Source organism: Ornithorhynchus anatinus, chromosome 1 (genome assembly GCF_004115215.2).
Source record: "Ornithorhynchus anatinus isolate Pmale09 chromosome 1, mOrnAna1.pri.v4, whole genome shotgun sequence".
Lineage (NCBI taxonomy): Eukaryota > Metazoa > Chordata > Mammalia > Monotremata > Ornithorhynchidae > Ornithorhynchus > Ornithorhynchus anatinus.
The window spans coordinates 116640692-116654175 of NC_041728.1; the positions used below are offsets into that span (position 1 = coordinate 116640692).

Genomic DNA, 13484 nt, shown 5'->3' on the forward strand with positions numbered 1-13484 from the left:
CTCTAAGGTACTCAATCAACTCCCCCCTTCCTACTTTATCTAGCTCATCTCCTGCTGCAACCCAGCCCACACACTTCACTCCTCCAGTGCCAACCTATTCACCGTATCTCAATCTTGTCCCAGATCCTTTGCCCATTTTCTCTCTCCGGCCTGGAATTTATTCCTTCTCCATATGTGACCGACCACTACTCACCCCACTTTAAAACCTTTCCAAAATCACATATCCACCAAGAGGGCATCCCCCAACTAAATCCTCATTTCCATCATCTTGCCCCCTCTGTTTTATCCACATACTTGGATCTCTTCTCCTTAAATACTAGATATTCACCCCATCATTGGCCCAATGGCCTTTATTCCCTTCTCCTCCATATGTGACTACCACTCCCCCCACCTTTCAAAATCCTGCTGAAATCACATATCCTCCAAGAGAGCTTCCCTAACTAAACCCTCATTTCCACTACCCTGCCACTATGAGCTATCCATGTTTAGGGATCTCTTTCCCCTTAAACACTACATATTTACCCCATCCTCAGCCCCACAGAATTTATGCACATATCCTTACACCTCGCCATTCCTCTATCTGCACTTTATTTTAATGTCTGTCTACCCTTCTAGGCTGTAAGAGTCCTTTTGGGCAGGGATCATACCTACCAACCCTATTATATGATCCAGGTAGGTGCTATGAGGGCTCAGTCAAGGAAGGCCTATCTTTCATTTTCAGTGTCCTCTGCAGGTTCCTCCTCCCCCTCCCCTAACTGTAGGGGTTCCTCAAGGGTCAGTTCTTGGTCCCCTTCTCTTCTCCATCTATATTCAATCCCTTGGTGAACCCATTTCCTCCCACAGCTTCAACTATCATCTCTATGCAGGTGACACACAAATCTGTATCTCCTCCCCTGTTCCTTCTCCCTCCCTCCAGGCTTGTATCTCCTGCCTTCAGGACATCTCCACCTGGATGTACATCTGCCATGTAAAACTCAAAGTGTCTAAGATTGAGCTCCTTATCTTCCTTCCCAAACCCTGTCCTCTCCCTGACTTTCCCGTAACTATGGATGGCACTACCATCCTTCCGGTCTCACAAGCCCGCAAATTTGGTGTCACCCTCGACTCTGCTCTCTCATTCACCCCACACATCTAATCTGTCACCAAAACCTGCCGGTCTCACCTTCACAACATAGCCAAGATCCTCCTTTTCCTCTCCATCCAAACTGCTACCTTATTGGTACAATCTCTCATCATATCCCAACTGGAATACTGCATCAGCATCCTTTCTGATCTCCCATCCTCCTATCTCTTCCTGCTTCAATCTATACTTCACTCCACCACCCGGATTATCTTTCTACAGAAATGCTCTGGGCATGTCACCCCCTTCTCAAAAATCTCCAGTGGTTGCCTATCAACCTTCTCATGAAGCCCAAAATCCTCACTCTTGGCTTCAAAGTTCCCCATCACCTTGCCCCCTCCTACCTCACCTCCCTTTTCTCCTTCGACAGCCCAGCCTGCACACTCTGTTCCTCTGCCCCTAACCTCCTCACTATGCCTTGCTCTTACCTGTCCCACCGTCGACCCCTGTCCTACATCCTACCTTTGGCCTGGAATGCCCACCCTCCTCACATCTGCCAAACTAACTCTTCCCCACTTCAAAGCCCTTCTGAGAGCTCACCTCTTCCAGGAGGAATTCCCAGACTGAATCTCCCTTTTCCTCTGCTCCTCCTCTCCTCCCCTTAGCCCTTACTCCCTCCCTCTGCTCTACCCCTTTCTCTGCCCCACAGCACTTGTGTATATTTGTACATATTAATTATTCTATTTATTTTATTAATGATGTGTGTATATCTATAATTTTATTCATGTTTTTTGATGGTATTGATGCTTGACTACTTGTTTTGCTGTCTGTCTCCCCCTTCTAGACTGTGAGCCTGTTTTGGGGTAGGATTTGTCTTTATCTGTTGCCAAATTATACTTTCCAAGTGTTTAGTACAGTGGTCTGCACACAGTAAGTGCTCAATAAATGCAATTGAATGAATGAATGTTGGGGATGTGATCTCAGCAGGACTTTGAAGATGGGAAAAAAATGGTGGTTTGTCCTATATGAAGGGGGTGGGAGTTCCAGGCTGGGTTGGATGGAGGGCATGTGGGCAAGTGGCCAGCAGCAAGTTAGACAAGATAGAGTTACTGAGAGTAAGTTGGCATTAGAGGAACAAAGTGCATGGGTGGGGTTGAAATAGGAGATAAATGAGGAGGCAGATGCAGTCAAGAAGAGAACTGGAGGAGAGGAAGTGAAGACAACGAGTGTAAAAAAACTCCCTCGAGTTTGGAGAGGAATGGGAGCAGGGAGATGGGATGGCATCTACGGCATGCCATGGGGTCAAGGGAGGATTCTTTTTCGGATAGGAGATACATGGGCATGTTCGAAATCAGGAGCCATTGGAAAGTGAAGGCTGAAGACTGCAATCAAGGAAGTAGAATGCTGGTTTCTTTTCTTAAAATAATGTATTCCCCTGGTCATACTATAGGGTAAGTTTACTCTCAGTGAAAAAGTTGTCCAGAATAAATTGATCTGCTTTCATAGAAATGGAGGCGCGCTAAACATTGAATTCAATAGTGTAAACAGGTCCAGGTTCAGTTTTGATGATTTCTTTTTCCCTTGACCTCTTATCTTCCTTCAGGAATATAAAAAAATCAAATCACAAAATTGAGTTTTGTCCTTCAGTTCTTGAACAAGTGGATTTAATAATTTTCATGCCTCATAGAGGGTATTTAACAAATGATTCCAACCCTAAATGATGCAAGTATTTCTGTTTCTCTTTTTCCTGGTTAAATGTGATTCATAAAATTTGTTCAGTTGATTAAAAAAAATCTAGCACTCATATATTTGTACCCATCCTCAGCACTAGACGCATATGGATTTTCAATTGGAAATTCAACTACTTATTCTGATTCCACTGCTTCTAATTATTTTTGTAGCACTCTCCCAGGTTAGAGTGTAAACATCTTATGGTCAGGGAATGTGATTTGGACTTCTGGTTTACTTTCCCAAGTGTTTAGTGCAAGCCACTGCACCCAGTGGATGTTCAGTAAACACTATCATGATTATTACTGCATGCAAAAGTAGGACTAATCTCCAAAAGAGTGAGTGCAAACGTTATAGTGTCTGGGTGTCATTATTATGATATAGATTGTGAGTCCCTCAGGGGACAGACTTCATGTCTAATTCCTACTTGTATACTCTTTCCCAGAATTTAGTACAGGGTTCTGCACACAGTGAACATTTAATAAATACTATTATTAATATTGTGGTATTTGTTTTTTGTTGTTGTTGTTAAGCACTTACTATGAGTTAAGCACTGTATTATTGTGCTGGGATAGATAAAAAATAACAATACACCACATGGGAATCACAATCTAAGTAGAAGGAAGAATAGGTATTTAATTTCTATTTTTGCAAGTGAGGCACAGAGAAGTTAAGTGGCTTGCCCAAGGTCACACAGCAGACAAGTGGGGAGATAGGATTAGAACCCAGCTTCTCTGACCCTCAGGCCTCAGGTCCTTCCACTAGGCCACACTGCTTCCAATCTTCAGCCCTGTTTCAAACATCCTATTTGGTTCTTTTGGGATTTTCTACTGGGGTATTCAGGAGATTTGCATCAGATTAAACATGAACAAGAATCCTGCAGTTGAGAAACACCAGTGAGTTTGAATGCTGCTTGCTTAGATAATAATTTTTCTATCTTCCAATAACTCTCTGCCTTCCAGTTAGACTGCATATGAAGCTGTGTGCTATACTGATACACACTTTCAAACAATGCATTCAGGGAAAAATCAAAGAAACATACCACATAATTTCTGAAGGGATTTCTCAGAGTATGTCTCCCGGTCACAGCCCTTTCCAATGTAGTTGGTCTGCAGCTCAATGGTGATTTGGATGGAGGATACCAGCCCATCACATGTTTCCAGGTGAATGCTAGGAAATAAAGGTAAACTGCCAGATCCAGGTTTGTACTCAATCCGCTTGATCCAGTCTGAACAAATAAAAAAGGACAAAAGAATCTCTATGAGAATCCAAGGTTTTGAAGTGGTTCCCAAATGGTCTCAGAGATTGCTGAAATATGTTACTTAGAAATCACACAATTCTTGAAGGGGACAAAGGAGTTTAGACACAGAAATGACAAGGTAAAACGCACCATGGAGTTTTGACCTGAAAGACAGTCGGTGAAAAATAAGTTAATTCACGACATTACAAGTAATTTTCGATTCTGGGATTGGAGCGCTCACCTCAGAAATTCTGCAAATGAACTGAAGTGCTGTAAAATACCACCTGGGGAAAGCTTCTGTGAAGGTCACAGTTTTATCTTCAAAATTCAGTTATGCTCTCCATCAGCATGGTTATCCTCTCAGTATTTTATTCATATAAGATACTCAAGTAAGGGAAATCCATGTGGGAAAAGGTTCACTGGTGGTATTTGTTAAGTGCTTACTATGTGTCAGACACTGTACTAAGTGCTGGGGTAGATACAAGAAAATTGGACAAATTGCCCAAAGCCACACAACAGGCAAGTGGAATGGCAGAGACTGGATTAGAATCCATGACCTAACTCCCAGATCCATGCTCTATCCACTATTCCACAATACTTCTCCAGCAAAGCTGAATGCTCAGGTCTCCAGCTTCCTCTAGGGAGAGCTGATTCCCCAATTAAGAATGCCTTGAAATTCTGCCTCATGGACATTTTATTCATGGAAAAAGAGTCCAGTTCACGTATACAGCAAGTGTGTAAATCCAATAAACTAAAAATTGTCAATACTTCCTTAGCTCCTGGCTAAACCTCTTTGGTTATATTCCATTTGTTTAAGAGGAGCGGTGTGGTTCAGTGGAAAGAGCCCAGGCTTGGGAGTCAGAGGTTATGGGTTCTAATCCCAGCTCCACCGCTTGCCAGCTGTGTGACTTGTGGCAAGTCACTTGATTTCTCTGCATCTCAGTTACCTCATCTGTAAAATGGGGATGAAAACTATGAGCCCCATGTGGGAAACCTGATTACCTTGTATACCCCCCCACCAGCGCTTAGAATAGTGTTTTGCACAAAGTAAGCGCTTAACAAATCCCACCATTATTGTTACTATTATTAAAGTATTTTGGAGAGTCTGGCCTAAACTGTTAGTGAGGCATATGAAAGTATGCAAATAGGAAGTGAGATTCCATCCCCCAGCCTAACCCCTCTTGGAAACTCCCGCCATCCCAGAGCTTAAACAGGTTGGAGAAGTATTATGTCTATCTCCCCGCCGCTAGACTGTGAGCTCACTGTAGGCAGAGATGGTCACTGTTTATTGTTGTATTGTACTTACCCAGGGACTTATTACAGTGCTCTGCAAACAATGTGTTTAATAAGTACAACTGAATGAATGAAATATCTAATAAGACTATCTTGGAGGAACTCATCAAAGAGCAGGATCACTGTCAATAAAGGCCCAAATGCTTCATGGAACTTCTGTTTTTGTCATTGAGCAGGAAACTGCACAACCTCCTTTCTGAGAGAGGGTCAGAGCTCAGCTCACACTCCAAACAAGAAAAGGGTTGGCTGTGAGGGCTTCAGAACCATGTTCATTCAGGGTGGTCTTCTCACGCTTCCTTTACTAATTCCTTTAAGCTGACTCTCATTCTCCCCATTTGGAAAGTTACTGCCTCCTTGATTAATCAGCCCCCAGACGCCCACCTTTAAGCAGGAGCCCTTTCATACCACAGATAGTATCTTAATTGTTTTGTCTAAAATGTAGGAATAAAAAAGAAACTTGTAGTCTTCCTCTCTAAGATGGGGACATCTCTATGGGTATTTTAGTAAATTCTATTCTGCAGTTTCATGGAGTGCAAGGGAGAAAGGAGGAAATTTACCAACAAGCAGCATCAATGCAGAGAGTTTAAAACTGGAACATTTCTCACCTGCCACCCCCAGTTCAATCTCTTTGTTCCTCCCCATTCCACCTTCTAACTGTACCCCATTCATTCACCTCATCTAGACCATCTCTGATATCCTTGGAACTGTCTCCCTTGCAAATCTGCCAGATCTCAGCCCTCCTCCCTTCAAAGCCTTCTTAAAATCCCAGATCCTTCAATGAGCAAATCGGTCAATCAGTGGCATTTACTGAGCACATACTGTTGCAGAGCACCATACAAGAGAGTTAGTAAACTTGCCCCCATCCACAAAGAGTTTACAGTCTATACGGGAGGCAACTATTAAAAATAATTACAAATAGGTACACAAGTTCTGTGGGGCTGAGGGTAGAGTAAATATCCAGTGCTTAATCAATCACTCAACGTAATTTATTCATCACTTAATATATGCAGAGCACTGTACTAAGTGCTTGGGAGAGTACAACATAATTAGCAATCAGGTTCCCTGCCCACAGTGCGCTTATAGTCTAGATTCACAAAATACTATTGCTACAGGAGCTGAGTTTTTCCTCAAGATTCAGAGTCCACATAAATGGCTACAGTGGTCACTGGCTTTCTAGAGTTTCTGTGATGCCTCATGCTGCAGGTGCTATGCTCAGTCCTGCTGGCCCGCTGGAAAGCAGGACAGGACAGGGTCTCCTCAATGATAGTAATAATAATGATATTTGTTAAGTACTATCTGTCCAGCATTGGGCTAAGCACTGGGGTGGATGCAAGCATGTTGGGTTGGACAAAGTCCCTGGCCCATGTGGGCCTCACAGTCTTACTCCCCATTTTACAGATGAGGTAACTGAGGCAAAGAGGAGTTAAGTAGAGTTAAGTAGAGTTAGGTAGAGAAGAAGTGTGGCTCAGTGGAAAGAGCCCGGGCTTGGGAGTCAGAGTTCATGGGTTCAAACCCTGGCTCTGCAACTTATCAGCTGTGTGATTGTAGGCAAGTCACTTCACTTCTCTGTGCCTCAGTTCCCTCATCTATAAAATGGGGATCAACTGTGGGTCTCACGTGGGACAACCTGATTAGCCTGTATCTACCCCAGCGCTTAGAACAGTGCTCTGCACATAGTAAGCGCTTAACAAATACCAACCAAATACCAACATTATTATTAAGTGACTTGACAAGATCACAAAGCAAACAGATTGTTGTCTTGGGATTAGAACCCATGACCTTCTGACTACCAGGCCTGTGCTCTAGCCACTATGCCATGCTGCTCTTCGATGGTGTGGAGGGGGGCCCTTGCAGGCTCTGGTTAGTGGGGAGAGAAGTCCTTTCACTCAGCCATGGTGAGGGAGGCAAGACTGAAGAGGCAGGATGTTCATTCCAGAGAAGCAGCATGACACAGTGAAAAAAGCATGGGTTTGGGAGTCAGAGGTGGTGGGTTCTAATCCCAGCTCCACCACTGATAAGCTGGGTGTCTTTGGGCAAGTCACTTGATTCTTCTGTGCCTCTGTTCCCTCATCTGTAAAATGGGGATTAAGACTGTGAGCCCCACGTGGGACAACCTGATAACCTTATATCTATCCCAGTGCTTAGAACAGGGCTCGGCAAATAGTAAGCGCTAACAAAAGCCATCATCATCAGTCAGCTGTGGAGGAGAAGAGGGGCAAAAAAGAAGGCTCAGGATCCCACCGATGGCCTCCCCCTCTTTTGGAGGGTCACAGCCCAGCCACCACCCCAGCGCACTTTCAGCTGTAATTTCTAACATGTAATGTAAAGATTTATGAATGTAAGTTCTGTGGGGCTGGGGGTGGGGCAAATATCCATTGTCCAAAGGTCACAGATACACGTGTACATATCTAAGGTGAAAAGGGGTGGCAGAAGGGAAAGAGAGTACAGGAAATGAAAGTTTAGTCAGTAAGGTATCTTGGAGGAGACATAATTTTAATAAGGCTTTGAAGGTGGGGAGTATGGTGGACTGTCATTCATTCATTCACTTGTATTATTGAGCGCTAACTATGTGCAAACCACTGTACTAAGCACTTGGAATGTACAATTTGGGAACAGATAGAGACAATACCTGCCCAACAAAGGGCTCACAGTCTAAACAGGGGAGACAGACAATAAAACAAAACAAGTAGTCTGGTGTCAATATCATCAAGATAAATAGAAATAGTATATACACATCATTAACAAAATAGAGTAATAAATAATATATACAAAGATGCACAAGTGCTGTGAGGAGGGGAAGAGGGAAGAACAGAGGGAGGGAGAAAGGGGAAGGGGGAAGGAGCTCCAGAGCAGAGGGAGGACATGGGAAAAAGAGTTGGTGGGAAGATAAAAGAGATCAAGATAGAATGAGTAGTTTGGTAATAAGGGAGTGAGGTGTGAGGATTGGACTGTAGTATGAAATCAAGGAGGTAAGATAAGAGGGACTGAGCTGATTGAATGCTTTGAAGCCAGTGGTAAGCAGTTTCTGTTTGATGTAGAGGTGAATGGGTAACCAATGGAGGTTTTTGAGGAGTGGGGAGAGGTGGAATAAATGGCTTTGTAGAAAAATGATACAGGCAGCAGAGTGAAGTAAGGACTGGAGTGGGGAGAAACAGGAGACAGGAAGATCACAGAGGAGCCTTATGTAATAGTCAAGATGGGATATAAGTGTTTGGATCTGCATGGTTGCAATTTGGACGGAGAGAAAAGGGTGGATTTTAGTGATGATGTGACGGTAGACCTGACAGGATTTGGTGACAGATGGATATGTGAATTGAATGACAGTCAAGGATAATGCAAAGGTTAAAGTCTTGCATGATAGGAAGGACAGTTCTGTTGGCTACAATAATGGGGAAAAAAAAAACCCAAAAACATAGGGATAAAAGGGTTTGGGTGGGAAGGTGAGAAGTTATCTTGTTAAATACAAAGTGTCAGTGGGAAATCCAGGTAGAGATGTCCTGAAGGCAGGAGGAAATGCAAGACTGAATTCAAGAGAGAGGTCAGTGCTAGAAATGCAGATTTGGTAATCTCCTGGCATAAAGATTGTGAACACATGGAAGCAAATGAGTTCTCCAAATGAATGGGTGTGGATGGAGAACAGAAGGGGACCCAGGACTGAACACCCCTGAGACAGCAAATGATACCTAGAAAGAGTGGCTAGAAAGATAGGAAGAGAAGGAGGAGAGGACAGTGTCAGTGAACCCAAAGTTAGATAGTGGTTCAAAGAGAAGGGGGTTTCCTCATGTTGAAGGCAACTGAGTAGATGAGGATGATTAGGATGGAATACAGGCTTTTGGATTTGGCAAGAAGGAGGTCATGGGTGACTTTTGAGAGGGGAGATTTGGTGGATTGAAAGGGTCAGAAGCCAGATTGGAGGGGGTCAAGCAGAGACTGGAGAAGTGGAGGTGAAGGCAGTGGTTGTATACAGCAATGTCTTCCCCAATTAATTTCCAATACCCTGAGTTTTATTAACCAAACAGCCTCCACTAGCATTTACCTCTAAACCCATTTTCAGCACTTGTGTATAATTGTGCATTCAATGGTATACTGAATTATTATCATTTAATAATAATGTTGGTATTTGTTAAGCGCTTACTATGTGCCGAGCACTGTTCTAAGCACTGGGGTAGATATAGGGGAATCAGGGTGTCCCACGTGGGGCTCACAGTCTTAATCCCCATTTTACAGATGAGGTAACTGAGGCACCGAGAAGTGAAGACATGCCCAAAGTCACACAGCTGACAAGTGGCTGAGCTGGCATTCGAACCCATGACCTCTGACTCCATGGGTCAGAGGTCTGACTCCATGGGTCTGACTCCATGACCTCCCCCTCCCATCCTTTAACTGTTGGAGTTCCTCAAGAGTCAGTTCTTGGCCCTCTTCTGTTCTCCATTTGCACTCACTCCCTCGGTGAACTCATTCGCTCTCACGGCTTTGACTACCATCTCTACGCAGATGACACGCAGATCTACATCTCCGCCCCGTCCTCTCCCTCTCCCTTCAGGCTCGCATCTCCTCCTGCCTCCGGGACGTCTCCACCTGGATGTCGGCCCACCACCTAAAACTCAACATGAGCAAGACTGAGCTCCTCATCTTCCCTCCCAAACCCGGTCCTCTCCCAGACTTCCCTATCACCGTGGATGGCACGACCATCCTTCCCGTCTCTCAGGCCCGCAATCTCGGTGTCATCCTTGACTCGTCTCTCTCGTTCACCCCACACATCCTATCCGTTACCAAGACCTGCCGGTTTCACCTCTACAATATCGCCAAGATCCGCCCTTTCCTCTCCACCCAAACGGCTACCTTACTATTACGGGCTCTCGTTATATCCCGGCTAGACTACTGTGTCAGCCTTCTCTCTGACCTCCCTTCCTCCTCTCTCGCTCCGCTCCGGTCTATTCTTCACTCCGCTGCCCGGCTCATCTTCCTGCAGAAACGATCTGGGCATGTCACTCCCCTTCTTAAACACCTCCAGTGGTTGCCTATCGACCTCCGCTCCAAACAAAAACTCCTCACTCTAGGCTTCGAGGCTCTATATCACCTTGCCCCTTCCTACCTCTCCTCCCTTCTCTCTTTCTACCGCCCACCCCGCACGCTCCGCTCCTCCGCCGCCCACCTCCTCGCCGTCCCTCGGTCTCGCCCGTCCCGCCGTCGACCCCCGGGCCACGTCCTCCCGCGGTCCTGGAACGCCCTCCCTCCTCACCTCCGCCAAACTGATTCTGTTCCCCTCTTCAAAACCCTACTTAAAACTCACCTCCTCCAAGAGGCCTTCCCAGACTGAGCTCCTCTTCTCCCTCTACTCCCTCTGCCACCCCCTTTACCTCTCTGCAGCTAAACCCTCTTTTCCCCCTTTCCCTCTGCTCCTCCACCTCTCCCTTCCCATCCCCACAGCACTGTACTCGTCTGCTCAACTGTATAAATTCCCATTACCCTATTTATTTTGTTAATGAATTGTACATCGCCTTGATTCTATTTAGTTGCCATTGTTTTTACGAGATGTTCTTCCCCTTGACTCTATTTATTGCCATTGTTCTCGTCTGTCCATCTCCCCCGATTAGACCGTAAGCCCGTCAAACGGCAGGGACTGTATCTGTTGCCGACTTGTTCATTCCAAGCGCTTAGTACAGTGCTCTGCACATAGTAAGTGCTCAATAAATACTATTGAATGAATGAATGAATGAATGAACTCCAAAGCCTGTGCTCTTTCCACTGAGCCACGCTGCTTCTCTATCATTTATATGCAACTCTTTTATCTCTGTGCACGGGCTTTGGGGTCAGAGGTCATGGGTTCGAATCCCAACTCTGCCACTGGTCAGCTGTGTGACTGTGGGCAAGTCACTTCACTTCTCTGGGCCTCAGTTACCTCATCTGTAAAATGGGGATTAAGACTGTGAGCCCCACGTGGGACAACCTGATTCCCCTGTGTCTACCCCAGCGCTTAGAACAGTGCTCTGCACATAGTAAGCGCTTAACAAATACCAACATTATTATTATAAAGTACCTGTAGGCATGCCTTTATCTGCTGTTGCACTTTTTCCAAGCGCTTAGTATAGTGCATTACACTTAAGTGATAATTAGATCATTACACTCTACTTTTCGAGCTTTTCTTTCCCTGTAAATTTTATAACTGACTCTTGATTCAAGACTATTTATTGAGTACGGATAAGTGTCTTTGATCATACTGTCCCAAGATCTCTGTAGAGTGGTCTGCACTATTTGATTGATTCTTGGTAGGATATGCCAGTATTCCACCATCAACAAATGAGTGATCCCGACTGGCCAGAAATTAAATATTCCCCTGAGTCTGATGAGGGAGAGAGAAAGAGCACCGGGGGGCTCCATTGGCAAGGACAGATGAGAGCAAGACGACAAACTGTCTCAGGCAAAGATTGAAGCAACGCAACGTACGTCAAGGACTGCTTCGGCTGCCTACGGCTTCAATCTCATCTCCCAGGAGCAACAACTCAGTGCAGTCGAACAACTACAGCAGCAATCCATTTCTTTTCCAATTCACCGTACCCAATCAACTCGGGAGAGGTGTCTAGATGAGCCAATGAAAGGTGGAACAAAAGTGTAGCTCTTTATAGCTCAGCCAGACATTATCTCCAGAACTCAGAAAAACTATTTCTAAGCAAGGTTCCGATTAAATAAGCCAGCGACTGAACATATTCATTGATTGCCTACTGTGTGCAGAGCACTAGTAATAAAAATGGGATTACTAAAATTACTAAGTGCACTGTGCTATACTTGGGGAGAGTAATAAAGGTGAAGAGAAGCAGATGGCCTAATGGAAAGAGCAGGGTCCTGGAAGTCAGAGGACCTGGGTTCTAATCCCAGTTCTGCCAATTGCCTACTGTGTGATCTTAGACAAGTCACAAATTACCTCCACCTCAGTTTCCTCATCTGTACAATGGGGATACAATACCTGTTCTCCCTTCTACTTAAATGTGAGCCCAGTTTGGGATAAAGTCTGTGTCCAACTCTCTTGTATCTATTGTAGCACTTAGTTCAGTGCCTGTCACATAGTAAGTGCTTAAAAAGTATCACAGGTAATAGTGATATTAACGATAATAATAATAGCAATAATTATAATAATTGTGGTATTTGCTAAATTAATTCATTCAATTATATTACTGTGCACAGAGCACTGTACTAAGCACTTGAGAGAGTACAATACAACAATAAACAGACAGATTACATGCCCACAACGGATGCTTACTATGTGCTGAGCACTGTACTAAGCATTGGAGTAGAAACCATTCCCATATAAACTTGCATCACTTGCAAACTTGTTAACAAACTGGATACAGAGATTTGCATGACTAATATTTTAGGCATTCCACTTTTGCTGGAAATTGAAGTGGGGCAGTTAGAAACAGCAGGTGGAATGAATTATGGTCCCTAGGATTGGGATTTGAAGGCTATCTCCTTCTGTCGCCTCTCCCTGCCTCCCCATCCACATCTGTAGGTGAGCAGACAATGCTATTTATAATGATATAGATCAATCAAGCATATTCATTGGGCACTTACTCTGTGCAGAGCACTCTACGAAGCACTTGGGAGAGTACAGCACAACAATGTAATAGGCACATTCCCTGACCACAATGACTTTACAGTCTAGAGGATCCAACAGCTGTCAGGCTTCCTTCTGAAATATAAATTCTTAATCCAAATAAATGATTTCCTGCATTATCCAGATCAACCCTCTGTTTTCCACATTCTGGTAAGATGGGCAAATCCTATAGAAGAGAATCTCATTATTTTTACTTCAGCTCCTGCTGAATAGAAAAAACGACAGAGAAAATCCTTGTTATTTGGGCCAATGATCCCTCAGAGATCGGAAGGTAATGCACAACCTTGATTTCAAAGAAACTGGAAGGCAGCCCAGAGCACAGAACAGATGTAGTAGGTTAGAGTCACTTAGATGATAATTTTGCCCTCAGCACCCATGTCTGCTGCTGGTGGAATTTTTGCCATCACTCTCTCTGTCTCCTTCATCGACTGCTGGTTTGGGAAGAGACCACACAATGGTGGTTTGCACCAGCTATTTGTTTATAAATTTTAAGCAAGATGATTGATATAACTGGTAAAATCCCTTATTCTGATTGAATGTGTGAAGGGAAA

At 44.4% G+C, this 13484-nt stretch overlaps 1 protein-coding gene across 1 annotated transcript in view; it reads right to left on the reverse strand.

The window, feature by feature from the left end:
- Positions 1–13484, reverse strand: part of CLSTN2 (calsyntenin 2) — a 586341-nt gene that overhangs the window by 168337 nt on the left and 404520 nt on the right. Inside the window, exon 6 of the mRNA XM_039914124.1 lies at positions 3831–4016. Within this exon, the coding sequence (XP_039770058.1) occupies positions 3831–4016 (186 nt within the window). The remainder of the gene's footprint in view (positions 1–3830; positions 4017–13484) is intronic.